The 23,181-nt window shown below is 40.9% G+C and overlaps 1 protein-coding gene across 7 annotated transcripts in view; it reads left to right on the top strand.

Moving 5' to 3' along the window:
- The window catches only part of LOC110497481 (arfaptin-1), a 44,179-nt gene extending 29,888 nt beyond the window's left edge, over positions 1 to 14,291 (top strand). For 4 of the 7 annotated variants that reach the window (XM_021573608.3, XM_021573604.3, XM_021573606.3 and 1 more), the window contains 5 exons: positions 2,120 to 2,232; positions 3,069 to 3,290; positions 11,412 to 11,569; positions 11,906 to 12,080; positions 13,939 to 14,291. In XM_021573608.3, the coding sequence (XP_021429283.2) occupies positions 2,120 to 2,232; positions 3,069 to 3,290; positions 11,412 to 11,569; positions 11,906 to 12,080; positions 13,939 to 14,094 (824 nt within the window). In that variant the 3' untranslated portion in view covers positions 14,095 to 14,291. The remainder of the gene's footprint in view (positions 1 to 2,119; positions 2,233 to 3,068; positions 3,291 to 11,411; positions 11,570 to 11,905; positions 12,081 to 13,938) is intronic. The other 3 variants (XM_090210783.1, XM_090210784.1, XM_090210785.1) reach the window with 1 other exon arrangement.
- The last annotated feature ends 8,890 nt before the right edge of the window (positions 14,292 to 23,181 follow it).

The raw sequence follows: 23,181 nt of genomic DNA on the forward strand, positions 1-23,181 counted from the left end.
TGTTAATGTGTGGAGGTTAAATATTTTTAAGAATATTTTTGCGTTCCATGCGCCACCGTTTCAGCTGAACGTGGGAGGGTTGATTCCCAATTGGGAACCAGTATCGTAGACAGGTTAACTCTTTCTAAAGACTGTTGACAACTAGTGGAAGCCCTAGGAACTGCAGTCTGGGAGGACTTGGACTTAATTAAAGTGATAGCCATTGAAAATAGAGGTAGGCTGAATATTTTTTGTTTGGGGGGGGGGTTGTCTTCGGGGTTTTGCCTGCCATTTCAGTTCTGTTATGCTCACAGACATAATTTTAACAGTTTTAGAAACTTTAGAGTGTTTTCTATACATATATGCATATCCTAGCTTCTGTGCCTGAGTAACAGGCAGTTTACTTAGGCCACGTTTTTATCCGGACGTCAAAATACTGCCCCCTACCCAAGAGAGGTTAACAAAACATTTTCATTTAAAATCTGTAGAAACTATGAGAATAGAAAGGTTCATGACTTTTATGAAACAGCAGAGTTGAAAAACATATGGGTAATAGAAATCAAAACTGGATGGTGGGAGGGGTTGAGGGGACCTGAAGGGTGGGACAAAAAAACAAGATGAATAATGTAAAATATACTGTCTATAAAATATACTGTCTGTAAAATGTATATAGTATCTATAAGCAGGAAGTAGAAGCCTAAGTATTGTTGTCCATTAGTTTACTCCAATTAGGGGACGGATGTTTGGTTTAGGGGAAATAGTGGAATATATATATATATATATATATATATATATATATATATATATATATATATATATATATATATATATATATATATATATATATATATATATATATATCAAAACATACATGGGCATTAATAATCATAATGAAGTGGGTACATTTTGAAAGGGGTAGTCCTTTCCGACATGGCTAGCAGATATGTATACAGTAGTGTTGGTTGATAGTAGCCACATGCATGTGCTTTAACGCCCAGTCATCAGCAGCAAGGCGGCGTTGGGTCGAACCAACTTTGAACTCTGCTGTTTGTTTTATACCTGCCTGTCTGTGTGTTTTGTGGGTATGTGGTGTTTATGAGGACACATCAACACGCTGAGAATGTTCCTGACCTGGGCCAGTATTCAAAGTGTCTGATCTAGGAGTGCTGATCTAGGATCTGTCTGTATGATATTTAATTCCTTATGATCTAAAAGGCTAAACTTATCTTAGATCAGCACTCCTACTCTGAGACACTATGAATACCTGATCTGTCACATCTCAACTGGCTAACCCATAAACGCATCCAAAGGCAAGTCTATGAAGACAGTGAGGCCATAAGGTACCTACAGCAGAAAGGTACCTACAGCAACAGAGATGAGAAATACGGACCTGCTTTCTGCTCCCTCTCTTCTTTCTGGTTGGGATTTTCTCCCTGGCTCCCTCTTTTTATCAAGGTTCTGTCATTCCTTCAAAATCCATCGCCCATGTCTTTCGACTTCTGTCTTCGCGTCCCTCCCCTCTCTCTCCCTATTTGTTCAATTTCACCTTTGGCTTCTAGCTGTGAAGGATGTGACTACCTGAAAACTTGACGGTGGTCTCTGGTTCGTAACAGCTGAGGTTAGGCTACTGGCAACTAATTCTGACGGTTGTCTGCATTTCTCCCATAACTGGCTGTAAAGGGTCCTCGTCTTGTTTTAACATTTCACAAACACACACTTGCTAGGACCAACCAAGCCTTCCACAGCTTTCACCCGAGTTTTAATCAGCATCGCTGCTTACCTCCTGTATCCTCCTTGCATCACTGGGCTCCTGTAGTTCCTTGCAGGTTGTCCCTTCTACTCTAAATTAAACTCCTTGCAGTTGCTTGTATTTCCCCTGCAGATAAACGTGTATATACTTGTGGTATTTTAGCTGAAGAGGATAATTGTCAAAGTATCATAGTCGGCATCTAACTTTGACTCAGTGTCTCCATGTTCCAGTCTGACACGACTTGAAATTGCAAATCAATCCTATGATTGATTCACCATAGTTTCACATCTATGTTTTATATTCTCTTCACACTTTATGATATCTTACCAGAGCTCCAAGCTAACAGATACAGCCTCTCTCAACATTCATGACCGTCACTTTTCTCTTCAGGTACTATGCAAGGGCAGCCACATAGCGGGCCGGTGGTCCTGGCAGATGACTTGAAGAACCCGGCCATGGAGAAACTGGACCTAGTAAGGAAGTGGAGCATCAACACATACAAAGTAATACTTGCCACCAGCACCTACTGCCCCCTCCTTCTCTCACTCACATATTCTCATCCTTGCTTTGTCACACCTCTATCTCCTTAGTCCCTCCCTCCCTCCCACAATCCATTTCTAACTTGGACAGGTAAACTACCCCTTTTCCTTTCATTTTTCAAACTGGCTGGCATCTGCAGCTGGCATCTCAACACACACACACACGCAGCTTTTCATAGCCATAGTTGGATTGGTGAGCTACCTATGATCTCATCTGTCCATTATTCCCCATTGTGCTGTGAATGTTTACTGATGGCTCCCCTGCTTTATTGTACACTTACAAAATAATGAAACAAAAGGGTTGCTGTAGAACATCTGATGCAGCAAAACTGTTTCTCAGTGATAATACACAACACTACATACATATTTTTAACATCCATTTAAAGATATTGCCTTGAATGTGATCACAGCTTTAGATAACCGTTAAATAAAATCTGTCTCCTCCCAGAGCCAACACACAGGCTTTAGCTTGGAGGGCTAACATGGTCTTGAGACAAGTCGATGACCTGGGTTTGATACCTGGGGTTGGTTACACTAGGATTCTGACTGTGTATCTGATGTTGGGTTCTCAATGCTAACAATGTTAGTGCTAACTCGTTTGAAACCAAGATCAGCTACTCTCGGATGCTAACGATGCTAACACTAAGTCGTTCGAAACCCCAGGTCAGTTACACTGGGATAATATATGCTAACGCTAACTTGTTTGAAACACAAGGTCTGTTATTTTAGAATGCTAATGCTAAATCGTTCCATTCCTTTGGTCAGTTACATTAGGAATGCTAACACTTATCTCCCCGCAGTGCACCAGGCAGATCTTGTCGGAGAAGCTGGGCCGCGGCTCACGGACGGTGGACCCGGAGCTGGAGGGGCAGATCGAAGTGCTGCGCGACAACAAGCGCAAGTACGAGCACGTGATCAAGCTGACCCAGACTCTGGCCAACCAGCTCACCCAGATGATGCAGACTCAGCGGCAGCTGGGCGAAGCTTTCGCTGACCTCGGCCTCAAGTCGCCGGAACTCCATGTGAGTCAGACACTCTTTTTATTATTATGATTTTTTTTACTTTGACCTTACCGAGGAACCTGAAGCTGGAGTAGGTTGAAGTAGTTGACACTAACCACTGATACAGGATTTTTTAAAATTCTTTATGCCCGTAATGTTAATGTAAGGTTAGGATTGGGGGTAAAGTAACCTCTTCCTAGATCTGTGGTTTGGGGCATACCTTGTAAGGATGACCATTTCTGTCGCTAGTTCTTTGTCAATACTCTGAAATGACTTCCTTTCCTCATCACTTTTTTTTTCATAACCCCTGATAGCTAGGTGAAAGAACTGGATAGGTTTCCACTATTTTGCTTTCACCTGTCAGATCAGTCAGTGATTTTCTCCCTTTTCTTTTTTACTTGAGCTGCTTCAGGTTGCCTCAGTGCGGATGATTCTGAGTGGGTTCACTTGTGTTGAATTCTCAAACGCACTAAAAGCCTTTGATAAATAGTTTTCATTTGTCTCTATATAAAATGGATTTAAAACAGACCGCTTCATGCAAAGCCAGAACTATTATGTGACTTAGCTGTTTCATACATGATGCATCATTTATTGTTTGTAGTAAATGCGTTATTGATGTACACTGAAATAATATGAAATACTAAACAAATGTCCTTTTCCCCCCCTGCACTGACTCTCTTGAACTGGCTCTATGCACACTCACACATACTACACTGGCACTCCAACACACACACACACACTGCATACGCTCAATACACACAAAACACGCCTACATGCATATTGACGCTACACTCACCAATACACATTTTCACACTCTTCACATAAACAGAGTAGCAGCAGTGTATCTATCCATCCTGACAAGGGGTTGGAACGAAAATTATTTCCCAATCGATTTGTTCTGAACAGAACCGTATTTTCTTTTGTTCCACTGTTCCAACCAGCAAAATGAAGTTATTTTTATTTTATTTATTTTTTATTTCACCTTTATTTAACCAGGTAGGCAAGTTGAGAACAAGTTCTCATTTACAATTGCGACCTGGCCAAGATAAAGCAAAGCAGTTCGACACATACAACGACACAGAGTTACACATGGAGTAAAACAAACATACAGTCAATAATACAGTATAAACAAGTCTATATACGATGTGAGCAAATGAGGTGAGATAAGGGAGGTAAAGGCAAAAAGGCCATGGTGGCAAAGTAAATACAATATAACAAGTAAAACACTGCAATGGTAGATTTGCAATGGGAGAATGTGCAAAGTAGAAATAAAAATAATGGGGTGCAAAGGAGCAAAATAAATAAATAAATTAAATACAGTAGGGAAAGAGGTAGTTGTTTGGGCTAAATTATAGGTGGGCTATGTACAGGTGCAGTAATCTGTGAGCTGCTCTGACAGTTGGTGCTTAAAGCTAGTGAGGGAGATAAGTGTTTCCAGTTTCAGAGATTTTTGTAGTTCGTTCCAGTCATTGGCAGCAGAGAACTGGAAGGAGAGGCGGCCAAAGAAAGAATTGGTTTTGTGGGTGACTAGAGAGCGTGTGCTACATGTGTGCTATATGAACCAGTTCGAACCCCCAAAAAGTAATGGTTTATATAGGTTCTTTCCGTTCCTTTTTTAAACCTCTGAAATCATTGTTTTTTTACATGAAATTACTTCACCAGTGGATAGAGCAGCTTGCTATGGAGGGGGCAAGATATGTAAATGCATTGGACAGACAAGTGTAGTGAAGGGCGAGGAGAGCGCTGGGCATGAAGCAATGGGCATGTTGTTATGACATGCATGATCTGAATTAGACCCACAGAATTATATCTACGAAGGAGCGGCGTCTTTGAAGAAAGTTTGAATGTCTTTGAACTTCAGAGTTGGCTTAACTAACGTTGATCCAGAGCTAGCCTTTGATCATGACTCTCAGTTCCATAATGTGGCTAGAGTTTTCAAGCGCTAGACCAGAGCTAGCTAGTGTGTGTGGAGTGGCACCAGAATTAAAATAAAAAATACTTTTATAGTTAATAAATCCAATGTAAAATGTGATATTGGTAAAATCCCCCACCCTAATTTTTGAATCACGCCTTTAACTTTAGTAACTACAGTAGACAGCATGCTTTGGAGGGAGGGGAGGTAGCCTACACACACTGGCAAAGAATTTCAGCTGGCAGGCAGGCAGACACTATAATAAGTTTGCAAAGCCCTCACTGTCACTCATAGGTGCTTTGTTACATTTGTTTTGTGGGACTGGAGATAAATACCCGGAATGTAAAATAAGGTTATTAACCCGTTTCCATGCTTTTAAAATAGCGTTTCTGTTCCCGGCAACAGTATAGATCACTTTTGTTCTGGTTCTGTTCCTCCCAAACATTTAGTTATTTTATGGTTTTAAGTTAGTGGGGCAAAAAAAGTATTTAGTCAGCCACCAATTTGCAAGTTCTCCCACTTAAAAAGATGAGAGAGGCCTGTAATTTTCATCATAGGTACACTTCAACTATGACAGACAAAATGAGAAAATAAAATCCAGAAAATCCCATTGTAGGATTTTTAATGAAGTTATTTGCAAATAATGGTGGAAAATAAGTATTTGGTCACCTACAAACAAGCAAGATTTCTGGCTCTCACAGACCTGTAACTTCTTCTTTAAGAGGCTTCTCTGTCCTCCGCTCGTTACCTGTATTAATGCCACCTGTTTGAACTTGTTATCAGTATAAAAGACACCTGTCCACAAACTCAAACAGTCACACTCCAAACTCCACTATGGCCAAGACCAAAGAGCTGTCAAAGGACACCAGAAACAAAATTGTAGACCTGCACCAGGCTGGGAAGACTGAATCTGCAATAGGTAAGCAGCTTGGTTTGAAGAAATCAACTGTGGGAGCAATTATTAGGAAATGGAAGACATACAAGACCACTGATAATCTCCCTCGATCTGGGGCTCCACGCAAGATCTCACCCCGTGGGTTCAAAATGATCACAAAAATCCCAGAACCACACGGGGGGACCTAGTGAATGACCTGCAGAGAGCTGGGACCAAAGTAACAAAGCCTACCATCAGTAACACACTACGCCGCCAGGGACTCAAATCCTGCAGTGCCAGGCGTGTTCCCCTGCTTAAGCCAGTACATGTCCAGGCCCGTCTGAAGTTTGCTAGAGAGCATTTGGATGATCCACAAGAAGATTGGGAGAATGTCATATGGTCAGATGAAACCAAAATATAACTTTTTGGTAAAACTCAACTCGTCGTGTTTGGAGGACAAAGAATGCTGAGTTGCATCCAAAGAACACCATATCTACTGTGAAGCATGGGGGTGGAAACATCATGCTTTGGGGCTGTTTTTCTGCAAAGGGACCATGACGACTGTCCGTGTAAAGGAAAGAATGAATGGGGCCATGTATCGTGAGATTTTGAGTGAAAACCTCCCATCAGCAAGGGCATTGAAGATGAAATGTGGCTGGGTCTTTCAGCATGACAATGATCCCAACCACACCGCCCGGGCAACGAAGGAGTGGCTTCGTAAGAAGCATTTCAAGGTCCTGGAGTGGCCTAGCCAGTCTCCAGATCTCAACCCCAATGAAAATCTTTGGAGGGAGTTGAAAGTCCGTGTTGCCCAGCAACAGCCCCAAAACATCACTGCTCTAGAGGAGATCTGCATGGAGGAATGGGCCAAAATACCAGCAACAGTGTGTGAAAACCTTGTGAAGACTTACAGAAAACGTTTGACCTCTGTCATTGCCGACAAAGGCTATATAACAAAGTATTGAGAAACTTTTGTTATTGACCAAATACTTATTTTCCACCATAATTTGCAAAGAAATTCATTAAAAATCCTACAATGTGATTTTCTGGAATTTTTTTCTCATTTTGTCTGTCATAGTTGAAGTGTACCTATGATGAAAATTACAGGCCTCTCATCTTTTTAAGTGGGAGAACTTGCACAATTGGTGGCTGACTAAATACTTTTTTGCCCCACTGTATGTTCCCTGAACCGGTTCCAACCCCTGATCCAGATTGCCTAGTCACTTTTCTTATCCCTACTTGCATGAACACATTACCTCAACTACCTCGTACCCCTGCAAATGACCTCAACTACCTCGTACCCCTGCAAATTGACTCAGTACCGGTACTCCTTGTACATAGTATTGTTGTTGTTATTTTGTGTTAATATTACCTTCTTCTTCTTTTTTTAGCACATTTTTCTTACTTTTTAACTTTGCATGGTTTGGAAATGGCTTGTTATCAAGCATTTCATGGTAAATTCCACACGTTTAATTCGGTGCATTTAATCGAAATACATGTTTTTAAGTATTTGCTTATGCGTTAATGATAGCAACCTAAAACCCTTGTCAGATTTAAAGGCAATTGTGAACAGTAAACTGGGTGGGTCCTGAACTTCATGTTCTTTCTTTATTGTAATGGGATTTATGCACATCCCCAACTGCTGCCTAATGAAAGGTGTGTTTGTGTGTGTGTGTGTGTTTCAATGTTCTGTTTTTAAGATGGTAGCACTGCCATGTTTCATCTTAGATTTTTTCTAACAGCCTTCTGTTTTATAATGAGTAAGTCTGTCAAATTGTTTATTTGCTGTGACGTTTAGGCATAGACGTTCATTGGTTTGTTAAGAGTTAAGACTTCCATTTGTATTAAAGGTTTAAATAAACATGTTTCTAGATTTAAGAAAGCACAACTCATGGTTGGAAGTTAAATGTTACTGTCTGAATTGTTATTTGATCTATGAGCTCTCAATTGGAAACCCTTGATGGGAATTTTATAATGATTAAATGTACACTACCGTTCAAAAGTTTGGTCACCTAGAAATGTCCATGTCCATTTTTAAAATAAAAAATCAAATTGATCATAAATACAGTGTAGACATTCTTAATGTTGTAAATTACTATTGTAGCTGGAGACGGCAGATTTTTCATGGAATATCTACATAGGTGTACAGAGGCCCATTATCAGCAACTATCACTACTGTGTTCCAATGGCACGTTGTCTTAGCTAATCCAAGTTTATCATTTTAAAAGGCTAATCGATCATTAGAAAACCCTTTTGAAGTTATGTTAGCACAGAGGAAAACTGTTGTCCTGATTTAAAGAAGCAATAAAACGGGCCTTCTTTAGACTAGTTGAGTATCTGGAGCATCATCATTTATGGGTTTTATTACAGGCTCAAAATGGCCAGAAACAAAGACCTTTCTTCTGAAACTCATCAGTCTATTATTGTTCTGAGAAATGAAGGCTATTTCATGTGAGAAATTGCAAAGAAACTGAAGATCTTGTACAACGCTGTGTACTGCTCCCTTCACAGAAGAGCGCAAACTGGCTCTAACCAGAATAGAAAGAGTAGGAGGCCCCGGTGCACAACTGAGCAAGAGGACAAGTACATTAGTGTCTAGAGTTTGACAAATGGACGCCTCACAAGTCCTCAACTGGCAGCTTCATTAAATAGTGCCTGCAAAACACCAGTCTCAATGTCAACAGTGAAGTGGAGACTGCGGGATGCTGGCCTTCTAGGCAGAGTTGCAAAGTAAAAGCCATATCTCAGACTGGACAATAAAAATAAGATGTTATTTTGTGCACCGGGGCTTCCCACTCTTTCTATTCAGGTTAGAGCCAGTTCGTGCTGTCCTGTGAAGGGGGTAGTACACACATTACCAACAAACTAACATGGCCCAAGCACATCAAGACAGTTGTGAAGAGGGCACAACAAAAACTATTCCCCCTCAAGGGACTGAAAAGATTTGGCAAGGATCCTCAGATCCTCAAAAGGTTCTACAGTTGCACCATCAAGAGCATCCTGGTTCCATCACTGCCTGGTATGGCAACTGCCCGGTCTCTGATCGCAAGGTACTACAGAGGGTAGTGCGTACGGCCCAGTACATCACTGGGGCCAAGCTTCCTGCCACCCAGGACCTCTATACCAGGCGGTGTCAGAGGAAGGCCCTAAGAATTGTCTGACTCCAGCCACCCTAGTCATAGACGGTTCTCTCTGCTACCGCATGGCAAGCGGTACCGGAGCGCCAAGTCTAGGACAAAATACTTTAAAACTGCTTCTAACCCCAATCCATAAGACTGCTGAACATCTAATCAAATGGCTACCCAGACTATTTGCATTGCTCCCCTCCCCCCTTACGCTGCTGCTACTCTGTTATTATCTATACCTAAGTCACTTTAATTACTCTACCCACAAGTATATATTACCTTGACTAACCGGTGCCCCCACACATTGATTCTGTACCAATACCCCCTGTATATAGGCTCGTTATTGCACTGCTCAAAAAAATAAAGGGAACACTTAAACAACACAATGTAACTCCAAGTCAATCACACTTCTGTGAAATCAAACTGTCCACTTAGGAAGCAACACTGATTGACAATAAATTTCACATGCTGTTGTGCAAATGGAATAGACAACAGGTGGAAAATCTAGGCAATTAGGAAGACACCCCCAATAAAGGAGTGTTCTGCAGGTGGTGACCACAGACCACTTCTCAGTTCCTATGCTTCCTGGCTGATGTTTGGGTCACTTTTGAATGCTGGCGGTGCTTTCACTCTAGTGGTAGCATGAGACGGAGTCTACAACCCACACAAGTGGCTCAGGTAGTGCAGCTCATCCAGGATGGCACATCAATGCGAGCTGTGGCAAGAAGGTTTGCTGTGTCTGTCAGCGTAGTGTCCAGAGCATGGAGGCGCTACCAGGAGACAGGCCAGTACATTAGGAGACGTGGAGGAGGCCGTAGGAGGGCAACAACCCAGCAGCAGGACCGCTACCTCCGCCTTTGTGCAAGGAGTAGCAGGAGGAGCACTGCCAGAGCCCTGCAAAATTACCTCCAGCAGGCCACAAATGTGCATGTGTCTGCTCAAATGGTCAGAAACAGACTCCATGAGGGTGGTATGATGGCCTGACGTCCACAGCTGGGGGTTGTGCTTACAGCCCAACACCGTGCATGACGTTTGGCATTTGCCAGAGAACACCAAGATTGGCAAATTCGCCACTGGCGCCCTGTGCTCTTCACAGATGAAAGCAGGTTCACACTGAGCACTGGAGTCTGGAGAGGTCGTGGAGAACGTTCTGCTGCCTGAAACATCCTCCAGCATGACCGGTTTGGCGGTGGGTCAGTCATGGTGTGGGGTGGCATTTCTTTGGGGGGGCCGCACAGCCCTCCATGTGCTTGCCTGACTGCCATTAGGTACCGAGATGAGATCCTCAGACCCCTTGTCAGACCATATGCTGGTGCGGTTGGCCCTGGGTTCCTCCTAATGCAAGACAATGCTAGACCTCATGTGGCTGGAGTGTGTCAGCAGTTCCTGCAAGAGGAAGGCATTGATGCTATGCACTGGCCCGCCCGTTCCCCAGACCTGAATCCAATTGAGCACATCTGGGACATCATGTCTCGCTCCATCCACCAATGCCACGTTGCTCCACAGACTGTCCAGGAGTTGGCAGATGCTTTAGTCCAGGTCTGGGAGGAGATCCCTCAGGAGACCATCCTCCACATCAGGAGCATGCCCAGGCGTTGTAGGGAGGTTATACAGGCACGTGGAGGCCACACACACTACTGAGCCTCATTTTGACTTGTTTTAAGGACATTACATCAAAGTTGGATCAGCCTGTAGTGTAGTTTTCCACTTTAATTTTGAGTGTAACTCGAAATCCAGACCTCCATGGGTTGATAAATTAGATTTCCGTTGATAATTTTTGTGATTTTGTTGTCAGCACATTCAACTATGTAAAGAAAAAAGTATTTAATAAGAATATTTCATTCATTCAGATCTAGGATATGTTATTTTAGTGTTCCCTTTATTTTTTTGAGCAGTGTATTTTACAGCTTCTCTTTAATTATGTTAATTTTATTTGTTACTTTTTTAAATTTGTTTTCTTAACTGCAATGTTGGTTAAGGGCTTGTAAGTAAGCATTTCACGGTATGGTCTACACCTGTTGTCTACACCTGCGCATGTGACAAATACAATTTTACTTGATTGAGAGGTCACTCAATATCCATTAATCTCTTTAGGAAATGCATCATATTTTAGGGAATTAGTATTTTGATCATATTCAACGATACTATGCTTGCTCAGATAATATAATTGTTCTATGGTAGTTATCTTATTGAATTGTCTAAAAAGTGTGTGATGCAATCTTGTCTTTCAGGAGGAGTTTGGCTACAATGCTGACACTCAAAAACTTTTGTCCAAAAATGGGGAGACCCTATTGGGAGCAATCAACTTCTTCATTGCCAGTGTGGACACACTGGTGGACAAAACAATTGAGGACACTATGATTAACATCAAACAGTATGAAATTGCCAGGTAATATGAGAATATCAGTTTAAATTGGTTTACTGTTACTCGTTGATTGACGTGCATCCTCTTTTTGAACATTTTGACAGCATACGTTATTCCTAGTCATTTTCTGAAATTGACTCAGTTTAGGAAATTGCCATGTCCAAGTTAGTGTTTTGGGGGGGTTCATCAATGTTTTGTAGGATTTTGTTTGACTGTTGGTCGTGTTACTACCCCTAGCTTGGTCCCAGATCTGTTTGTTGTATAACCAACTCCTCGTTGTCTGGAAAAAGGTTGACCGTTGGCAAGTGAAAAAAAAGAGTATGCAGTTGACTTTTGTCTGGTTTTTGACACCCCCTGTAGAGTTGAGTTTGACGCGTACCGCACAGACCTGGAGGAATTGAACCTGGGCCCGCGGGATGCCACCACGCTGCCCAAGATAGAACACTCCCAGCAACAGTTCCAGATCCACCGCGAGAAGTATGAGAAGATGCGCAACGATGTCTCCGTCAAGCTCAAATTCCTGGAAGAGAACAAGGTACTTCAGAAGCTAGTTTTTGCTGCCATTTCAGGAGACATGACTATTCTTGGTCTTTTCAAGGGCTAGTACAGAATACATTTGACCAAATTTTGCATCCTTACTAGGATGTAATTGTCTTGGAACCTTTGCTGTCAAGGGATTAACATGGGTAACCAGGATCCCGGGACTGTCTCGGGAACACTCTTCACATTTCCACCAATTCCTGAAACCTTGGAAATTACAATATTTTTCCTTAAAATACACTACATGCAGATTAGCCGAAAATAAAATATCACATTATCCAAGCAGGTTGTCGCATGGAAGCTTTCTTTAGCCTGGCGTATTTTTTTCACACAAAGTCATCATAAATTCAAAGCACATGCCTAATTGACACTGCTGGACCGCACATGCAACCCGAATGCAGTTAACAAACAGCACAGTATAGCCTATAAAATGAGTGCTGCTTTGAGCTGTCATTGTGACTCTTCAGACAGTCACAAATGTTATAGGCCTATGCCCAATTTACTACATGGGCATCTCTGTCACAGACATTAAGTCTGCTAACAATTCAGAGAGGCATGAGGGGAAATTATATTTTCACCTAGAGCCTAGGCTATTTTCCTATTCATTCCCACTGAAACCAAAATCCTGACACCTGTCTCGCATGAAAATTCCTAACTTTATTCTGTAATTCATAGATTGTATTGTCAAAGCACGTCTCTTGCCTGTGTGTCAAAATACCGCTATTACATTTACCCCGCTTCTCTGCACTGTCTCGTGCTTGCTTACTATATGAAAGCTTCGGTTGAGAATGTGTGATCAACAAACAATATGAGAGTAGATATGGATATTTTTTTAACAGAGTTGGTCCTTGTTAAAATACTTTAATATTTCAACAATTTCCACTCTTCAGCTCATGAATAAAGGGGAGATGATCTGTTGAATCAACTTGCTTTTGCCAAATTAGATATTCTGTCATTTGTTGAAGGTTATCTAGCAAGCTTAGCAAGTTTGGTCATTTTACTTTTGTTTGACTGTTACAAAGTTTTGTTACAAAGTTTGTATGATTCGATAACGCTATACTCAGGGAGCGTCCTGAGTGCGAACTGTGTCGAGAGCCTACTGCTGAAATGTGCTGAATTAATTGAGGAACATGGTAGCGCTCTGAATTTATGAACGGCCTGATTCACAATGTCATTGGCGATCAAAGATAAAGTAACTGTCATTACTAAATATCAGTTTAATTTGCTCTGAAATCTTTACATAGTGGCGTAGCCAAGCCGACAACGTGGTGCAGAGCCCTTTTTATTTAGGGTGAACCCTGGCACAGTGACCATATCTTGGTTTTAAATGTGCACCTTCAATTTTTGCATTATTTCCTGGGATTCTCTGAATAAATATGAATTATTCCCACTATTAAAACTAGATACATCGTCAGGAAAATATTCATCATTACTGCCAAGTCGGCCTGGTCTCATTGACTAGACCTAACATAGTAAAAACCAAATCCGGGACACTCAAATTGTAAGATATATTACGTTTGGTATGGTTACTTAAGGTAAAAACAAAAATTGTAATTTGTAACATATCATACGAAATGGGTAATGGACAGCCACAAATTAATACATACCGTACGTGACAGGTCATATTAAATGGAGTGTCTCTGATTTACGTACAGAATAATACAAAATGCTCTGAGACCAGGTTGGCCAAATCTCTAAAAAGTCTTGAAAAGTCTGCTGGGATATTTGCTGTATAAAAACAAACTTGTCCATTACACAGTTCTTCAACAGGCATTAAATTCAGGTATGTGTTTGTTTACTCTGGTGTGAGTGCTCATGTCCTCTTTCTGTTCTTTCTCCGACCCCTTTCCCAGGTGAAAGTGTTGCACAACCAGCTGATCCTCTTCCACAATGCCATCGCGGCATACTATGCAGGAAACCAGCAGCAGCTGGATCAGACGCTCAAGCAGTTCCACATCAAGTTGAAAATGCCCGGCGGGGATACGCCATCTTGGCTGGAGGAGCACTAATCAACCGACCCACCCCTCCCAAAAAATCCACTGTGGTTTGGTCTGGAGAGGCTCCAGAATTACTGTGAAGCAACAGGAAACGCTCTCCGCTCCTTGTCTGCCTCTGTTCCTCCCACTTTTCTTCAGGATTGTAAAAGGTTTTTAGGCAAAGCAACACTAAGACAAAGAATTAATTCAAAAACAAAAATATTTGTCAATCTCTTGTTTGATAAACTGTAAGTTCTGTTTTCTACTATTTTCTCTTGTTCTTCCTGTACAAGGAAATCCATTGACTGTTGTTCTAATCGTGAAGTGGCACTCTTTCTCTCGTTCCCTTTTTTACTTTGAACTGTTGCAGTTCTTTTAGAATCATGGGAAATTCACTTTTTGGGGTTGATTTGACAAATCTAGTGAGAAGCACGGAAATGTTAAATACATTTTGAAAAGTGAATGGCCTTTTTACTCCAGCTTATTAATGTTGTAGCTCGATACCGCAGAGACATTTTGGGGACAAAATGTCCGTCCTCTATTTGGCTCTGCATCCAGTTGGATAATTTATCTCCACTTGTTGTAAAAGTCTGGCCACCCATTGATGAAGTAACACTAATGATAGGCATCATTAAATTTACATGATGTATCATAAGCTTGTGTGACACCTGTTATACCCAGTGTATGACTGTAGGAAATGGATTACCGCAGCCTTGGAATTCGATAGCGTAGATTAGATGGTTGGTTTTCACTGTTTGTCATTGTTGAAGTAATGATGTTCAAGTAGTGTTAACCATTTGTGTTTGTATTTGACTTTAATCATGGGTATATGATGGACAATATTAATTATTGAATTGAACATTTTGTAATTCCAGAGAAATTGAAGGACCAGCCTTACCACGTGAACTTGATGTGCCTTGTTTTATGTCTGTACAACTCTCTCGCTCTGTCTGGTGTTTCAGCTAAACACAGCCCTCTCACACTATCCATCTACTGCTATGTGGTCCTGAAGCTGGCAAAGAATGGACCAAACATACCTACATTACATACACTCCAAACCAACATAAACCACTCAATTGTCCCATTTCACTATTACCTCGCCGTGTGAGTCGAATCCTTTTTGCCGCATTTGAGAAGGGGGGTAAATACGAGTAAACAGCTAGCGATTTAGCTGCTAATTAAAGAGTGAGACTTATCTGCTTTAAAACTAACCTGTATGCTAAACGAGAACGTAAATGTTTGCATTTTGGAATCAGAGCAACAAAAGTTCAGTCTTGGCATTGTACAACGACAATCTCTATGCTAGTTAATGGCGCAAACAGCACAATGTGACAGTGAAATAGGGTGATTCCCTTGACTTTCCAATTGCAGTCACTTTTTAAAACGTTATCCTCTCAAGTATATAATATCGCACATTTATGTACTATGAGACAAAAAAAACACTTGTGTAAGAACTGTGTATATGGGATGAACCCTAAATGAAAGTGGACTTGAAAAACTTATTGTACATAGGAAAGACCAGCATCCTTTTCTTGAGCTTCTAACCTTTTGAATAATTATTTTCTGAATACTATAGTTATTTCCTTCGAAAGGACCACAGGTATTCTAGCCAGCTGTCTCGTCCCTGCGGGCAAAATATGGCATGGGATTTCATAATGATATATTCTGGTTGTTGAAATGTTAGATAGCCAGGTGAAGACCTCTTTTTCATGACGCCATCTTTTGGTTATCTGGTAAAATTATATCTGAAAACCTTCCCTTTAGAACCTGACCATAATGTTCACAAAAGACATCATAATGACGGTATTGCAACCCCTTTTGCCCACTGGGGTTCCAGTCTTCTACCTACAGTACCGTTCCTGCTGTACAACAGTGTGTGTGTATTGTACATCAATCTGTTGTTCAATGACATGATGTAAGCATAGATAAATATATATATTTGTAATTTCCTTTTATCTTAGATATATTATAGGGTATATGGATGAAGCCATGGGGCATTTTTCTCATGCTGATTAACAGATGTTGAGTTCAAAAACAGGTTTCTGAATGTTGTGCAATGTCTTTTGGGGGAAAAATAAATAAATGGCTCCTTTTGGTGTTTTTGTATGTTTGCAATAATCGAGTGCAGGCATTTTATATTTTCACGTCTTTGCATTCGGTGCCTTTGTATGATTTGTGTGTACAGATTTGGATGATTTAGCTTCATGTGGTGCTGCCACCAGTGGCTGGTATTGAGAAGGCTTAGCTACAGTATATAAATAAAGGTATTTTCTGGTGCCACCTTTTTAAGAAAACCTAAAATGCACATTGGTGTAGCTTGTTTTCTATTGATAAAGGAGATAATTCATTATGGAAGCATCTTGTATATAACTAAAGCATATCTTAAAACTGAGTGGAATATTTTTTTTTTTTTTTTAAACAATTCCAGTGCAACATCTTTTGAATTGAGGCTTTTCCAAGTGGAAAGCGTTTTATTTTAGAATCACCTACCTGCAACACCCAAAAGGCTTAAGCGTCACAGGATCTAACTGATTCGTTAAAAAAACAGAATGGATGTGAAGTTTAACGACTGTCTTCTCAGAGCCATTACAAAAGTAAAATCAAGTGCTGGTGGAACTGATTTGTGCTTAATAAATTGCTGTCGCTCTGCAATTTGTCAGCAATTCAACTTTGCTCGCTCCTGGTCAGTTTTCAACTATTTAATTCCTCAGATTCTATTGTTTGTCCTTTTTTTGATTGTTCAATTTCAGAAAGTCAAAGCCTATCAGTTAACAGTCCTTTTGTGGTCATCAGACATTAACAGTGTAGGTGCTCACTCTCCGGATCTATTATTCACAAGGATAGACTCTTTGTATGGCATATGTTCTTTGTTTGCCTGGATATGTTACTGTAATATAGAATGATCCATTCTGTATAACTGTTTGGCATGTAAAACGCCAGCATGAAGTCATAAGTGTGCCGCAAACATATATAGTGGGGCAAAAAAGTATTTAGTCAGCCACAAATTGTGCAAGTTCTCCCACTTGAAAAGATGAGAGGTCTGTAATTTTCCCCATAGGTACACTTCAACTATGACAGACAAAATGAGAAAGAAAAAAATCCAGAAAATCATATTGTAGGATTTTTAATGAATTTATTTGCAAATTATGGTGGAAAATAAGTATTTGGTCATCTACAAACAAGCAAGATTTCTGGCTCTCACAGACCTGTAACTTCTTCTTTAAGAGGCTCCTCTGTCCTCCACTCGTTAACTGTATGTATGCCACCTGTTTGAACTTGTTATCAGTATAAAATACACCTGTCCACAAACTCAAACAGTCACACTCCAAACTCCACTATGGCCAAGACCAAAGAGCTGTCAAAGGACACCAGAAACAAAATTGTAGACCTGCACCAGGCTGGGAAGACTGAATCTGCAATAGGTAAGCAGCTTGGTTTAAAGAAATCAACTGTGGGAGCAATTATTAGGAAATGGAAGACACAAGACCACTGATAAACTCCCTCGATCTGGGGCTCCACGCAAGATCTCACAGCAAAAATCCCAGAACCACACAGGGGGGCCTAGTGAATGACGTGCAGAGAGCTGGGACAAAAGTAACAAAGCCTACCATCAGTAACACACTACACCGCCAGGGACTCAAATCCTGCAGTGCCAGACGTGTCCCCTTGCTTAAGCCAGTACATGTCCAGGCCCGTCTGAAGTTTGCTAGAGAACATTTGGATGATCCAGAAGAAGATTGGGAGAATGTCATATGGTCAGATGAAACCAAAATATAACTTTTTGGTAAAAACTCAACTCGTCGTGTTTGGAGGACAAAGAATGCTGAGTTGCATCCAAAGAACACCATATCTACTGTGAAGCATGGGGGTGGAAACATCATGCTTTGGGGCTGTTTTTCTGCAAATGGACCAGGACGACTGATCCGTGTAAAGGAAAGAATGAATGGGGCCATGTATCGTGAGATTTTGAGTGAAAACCTCCTTCCATCAGCAAGGGCATTGAAGATGAAACGTGGCTGGGTCTTTCAGCATGACAATGATCCCAAACACACCGCCCGTGCAACGAAGGAGTGGCTTCGTAAGAAGCATTTCAAGGTCCTGGAGTGGCCTAGCCAGTCTCCAGATCTCAACCCCATAGAAAATATTTGGAGGGAGTTGAATGTCCGTGTTGCCCAGCAACAGCCCAAAAACATCACTGCTCTAGAGGAGATCTGCATGGGGGAATGGGCCAAAATACCAGCAACAGTCTGTGAAAACCTTGTGAAGACTTACAGAAAACGTTTGACCTCTGTCATTGCCAACAAAGGGTATATAAAGGGTATATAACAGTATTGAGTTTTGAGATAAACTTTTGTTATTGACCAAATTCTTATTTTCCACCATAATTTTCAAATAAATTCATTCAAAATCCTACAATGTGATATTCTGGATTTTTTTTCTCATTTTGTCTGTCATAGTTGAAGTGTACCTATGATGAAAATTACAGGCCTCTCATCTTTTTAAGTGGGAGAACTTGCACAATTGGTGGCTGACTAAATACTTTTTTGCCCCACTGTATATACAGTGCCTTGCGAAAGTATTCGGCCCCCTTGAACTTTGCGACCTTTTGCCACATTTCAGGCTTCAAACATAAAGATATAAAATTTTATTTTTTTGTGAAGAATCAACAACAAGTGGGACACAATCATGAAGTGGATCGACATTTATTGGACATTTCAAACTTTTTTAACAATTCAAAAACTGAAAAATTGGGCGTGCAAAATTATTCAGCCCCCTTAAGTTAAATACTTTGTAGCGCCACCTTTTGCTGCGATTACAGCTGTAAGTCGCTTGGGGTATGTCTCTATCAGTTTTGCACGTCGAGAGACTGACATTTTTTCTCATTCCTCCTTGCAAAACAGCTCAAGCTCATTGAGGTTGGATGGAGAGCATTTGTGAACAGCAGTTTTCAGTTCTTTCCACAGATTCTCGATTGGATTCAGGTCTGGACTTTGACTTGGCCATTCTAACACCTGGATATGTTTATTTTTGAACCATTCCATTGTAGATTTTGCTTTATGTTTTGGATCATTGTCTTGTTGGAAGACAAATCTCCGTCCCAGTCTCAGGTCTTTTGCAGACTCCATCAGGTTTTCTTCCAGAATGGTCCTGTATTTGGCTCCATCCATCTTCCCATCAATTTTAACCATCTTCCCTGTCCCTGCTGAAGAAAAGCAGGCCCAAACCATGATGCTGCCACCACCATGTTTGACAGTGGGGATGGTGTGTTCAGCTGTGTTGCTTTTACGCCAAACATAACATTTTGCATTGTTGCCAAAAAGTTCAATTTTGGTTTCATCTGACCAGAGCACCTTCTTCCACATGTTTGGTGTGTCTCCCAGGTGGCTTGTGGCAAACTTTAAACAACACTTTTTATGGATATCTTTAAGAAATGGCTTTCTTCTTGCCACTCTTCCATAAAGGCCAGATTTGTGCAATATACAACTGATTGTTGTCCTATGGACAGAGTCTCCCACCTCAGCTGTAGATCTCTGCAGTTCATCCAAAGTGATCATGGGCCTCTTGGCTGCATCTCTGATCAGTCTTCTCCTTGTCTGAGCTGAAAGTTTAGAGGGACGGCCAGGTCTTGGTAGATTGGCAGTGGTCTGATACTCCTTCCATTTCAATATTATCGCTTGCACAGTGCTCCTTGGGATGTTTAAAGCTTGGGAAATCTTTTTGTATCCAAATCCGGCTTTAAACTTCTTCACAACAGTATCTCGGACCTGCCTGGTGTGTTCCTTGTTCTTCATGATGCTCTCTGCGCTTTTAACGGACCTCTGAGACTATCACAGTGCAGGTGCATTTATACGGAGACTTGATTACACACAGGTGGATTGTATTTATCATCATTAGTCATTTAGGTCAACATTGGATCATTCAGAGATCCTCACTGAACTTCTGGAGAGAGTTTGCTGCACTGAAAGTAAAGGGGCTGAATAATTTTGCACGCCCAATTTTTCAGATTTTGATTTGTTAAAAAAGTTTGAAATATCCAATAAATGTCGTTCTACTTCATGATTGTGTCCCACTTGTTGTTGATTCTTCACAAAAAAATACAGTTTTATATCTTTATGTTTGAAGCCTGAAATGTGGCAAAAGGTCGCAAAGTTCAAGGGGGCCGAATACTTTCGCAAGGCACTGTATAAATAATTGGATGTATGGTGTAGCCTACCTTTTTCCTGGGAACTTAAAATTGGGGGTCCAGCCTTCAAGGTGGCTTACCCTTAGGGACCAAACAGAGGTCCAGTGACAGCCCATAGTCATTGGGAAGAAAAAAAACGGACATACAGTAGGGGAGAAAAGGTTAATCTTCGGGTCAAAGGTGAGGGGTCTAATGGAAATGTCCAGGTGAACAAAAAGCAGAGCAGTCAAATCAATCAAAATCATCTCGGTTTAATTACAGGTTGCAACAGAGGTGACATCCCCAGCGCAGAAGCAGAGAAAATGTCTAATTTAGCCTTAGCAGAGAAGGCCCTTATATCCTAATTACATAGCACCAAATGTCCTATAAACAACAGCCTGGGAGGCTTGTAGGAAGTCAAAACAACTTCGTCAGCTGCTACAGAATCACACAGTGTTTCACAGAATCACACAGTGTTTCACAGAATACAACAAAAATCAGTGTCCTTGGTCCTTCAAACACCAGTCTGGCATCAATCACTATCAACAGATGCAGAATGAGTTTAATTCATAACATACAGCATCAAGTCCATCAACCCATACCTTGCACAACCAGAACACTGGAAATCATGTGTACTATAGAAAGAGAAAACATAGAAATATGCTAAGCATTGTGTTAATCCCTCTAAACTGAATAACAATTTTATTCATCTTAAATATTCCCCATTCCAAGGGTTCAGGGTCAGAATTGAAAGACTAATAGTTATAGAAATGTTCTACTCCTGACCTTAAATGCTCCCAAGCATCTGTCTCTACTATCTTACTCACCATCCTCTTTCTCTTCAGGTCCACTCTTCCTCTCCATCTCCAGGCAGGCACTCCCTTCATCTTCGTGGCCTCCACCAAAATAGTCACCTTCAAAGACATTAGTAGCTAGCCTATAATATGTTTGCCCTACATGTGGTGATTTTCTTCAAGAAAAGCTGACTAATACAATTGCAAATTCCTGTTTGCAAACTACATATACGTCGTTTGGAAAACGAAAGTGCATCGCTAACAAATACGGTGTCAAAATGTTGCCGTTCAACATATGCTTATTACATCGTAATAAAACATCAATAACCGCAACAAGACGCGTTGCACCAAATTGTAATAACATTTCTCACCGGCCGTGTGTGTCGCGCGCCTCACGGAGCAAGATACGGGAGGACACACCGTGTTCACCTGAGCCAATCACGTTTGAGATTGTGCATGCTGTCGCTTGCTGCCCGGCGGCTGCTACTGCTGTCGCCTCTGCCGCTCATCAATAGATTATCTTCCCTCGACGCAGACATAGCGAACAGAGGAATCCGTCGCTGCTCTAACAACCAAATAATAACAATACACATCTTTTCTGTCTCTGAAAAGTACGCCTAACTACCTGAAACGTTATCCGTGCAGATGGCCTAGTATGCATTTTACCCTCCTATCTCTCTCGGGTAAGTGATTCATCAGTCCATTATTTGCTTATTTAGTCTGCAATTAAGTAGGTAACTCACTGCAACTGTGAAGATGTGTGAAATGACATAATTCATGCAAGTCAGTGCTTCTAAACAAAGTTTATGCAAAGTTTATTCGCTCTTTGTATAGATGTGTGTGTGCATAAGGTTGTTTTAGCCTTCATGTACTTGCCAGCCTAAATTCGTTCCTTCGTTCTTAGGGTTATTTTACAACATGTTGTAGCCTACTATGTGAATGGTACAGCATAGGCCATTCCATCCAACACTGATTCCTAATTCTATGGATAGGACATGTCACAGGATATAGATATTGTAGTTTAGTATCTTAGCTAACAATGCACATTTCATGTCATGTGTGAGCATACCATATTATATATTCATTTATTTGTTGTCAGAAAATAATACAAGTGGTTATTTTTTTTCCAAATATCTACCCGTTAAAATAATCAATATGCTTGTATTTGGCTTTAACATGACATAATTAATTCACATGTCCTTAATTGAATACAATTAACAGTGATTATTCAATGTTCTAATTGACTCTGCCTTGCCACCAATTGATAATGTAAGTTTGCCAAATGCCATCAATGGATTTTGTTGGCTTGCTTTGAATTTATTGTAAACTGTGTAAAGTCTACTAAAGTACATGAGCCCATCTAAGATTTACGGTATTGTTTTGTGTGAAAATAGTATTACCATACAAAAACAACTCTATTTATTTTCACTAAAACACCTGCCCAATCTCCTTGAAAACACATTAATTGCTGTATACATACATACGTACAGTATGTTTGCATTTGGCAACTATGTTGAATGTTGAAGTTTACCCATTCGTCTTAAAACAAGAGTGAAAATGACAACTTCTTCAAAAGCAATTCCAATGTTATTGTGGATGTTTGCAAGTCAACTAGTAGCTCTGTGACCCCTCAACCTATGAGGCTACTTGTAGTAGCTTTGCGCTCTGCCTGCGTTGGTCTAATCCCAAGACCCTTGCTCTTCCTTGGCTTTTGTATGCCATTTCTCATGCTGAGATGAATTAGAGGCAATCCATTCAAGTGAAGGGAACAATGCCCAAGAAAAAAAAAGGTGCTCTCCTCCCCGGGTCTGGTCAAGGGGGTGGGTTGGTATCACCCCCGTTACCGTGGATATCGGGACCAGCGGGGAAAAACTACATCTTATAGCAGAAAGGGCCTTGGAAGAGGCTTGATTGATTTGTTTGGGAGCAGGGGCAGGATAATAAAAAAGAGTGGGAAGTTGGGATCTACTTTATGTTCTACAATTCTGTTTTCTTAAATCATGTCTATGAAAGTGTTACAGCTTAGATTGTTGTAAAAGGTTCCGTTTAGCCATGCAATAAGCACAAAAAACCCCAACTTCCTCGGATTTGAATTGGAATGTGATTCTGATTCTGATGTGATTCTGAAAGTCGCTGAAACATTTTATCCTCTTCACTTTGCGT

The sequence above is a fragment of the Oncorhynchus mykiss genome, chromosome 19, assembly GCF_057628025.1.
Source record: "Oncorhynchus mykiss isolate SJ-2025 chromosome 19, ASM5762802v1, whole genome shotgun sequence".
Lineage (NCBI taxonomy): Eukaryota > Metazoa > Chordata > Actinopteri > Salmoniformes > Salmonidae > Oncorhynchus > Oncorhynchus mykiss.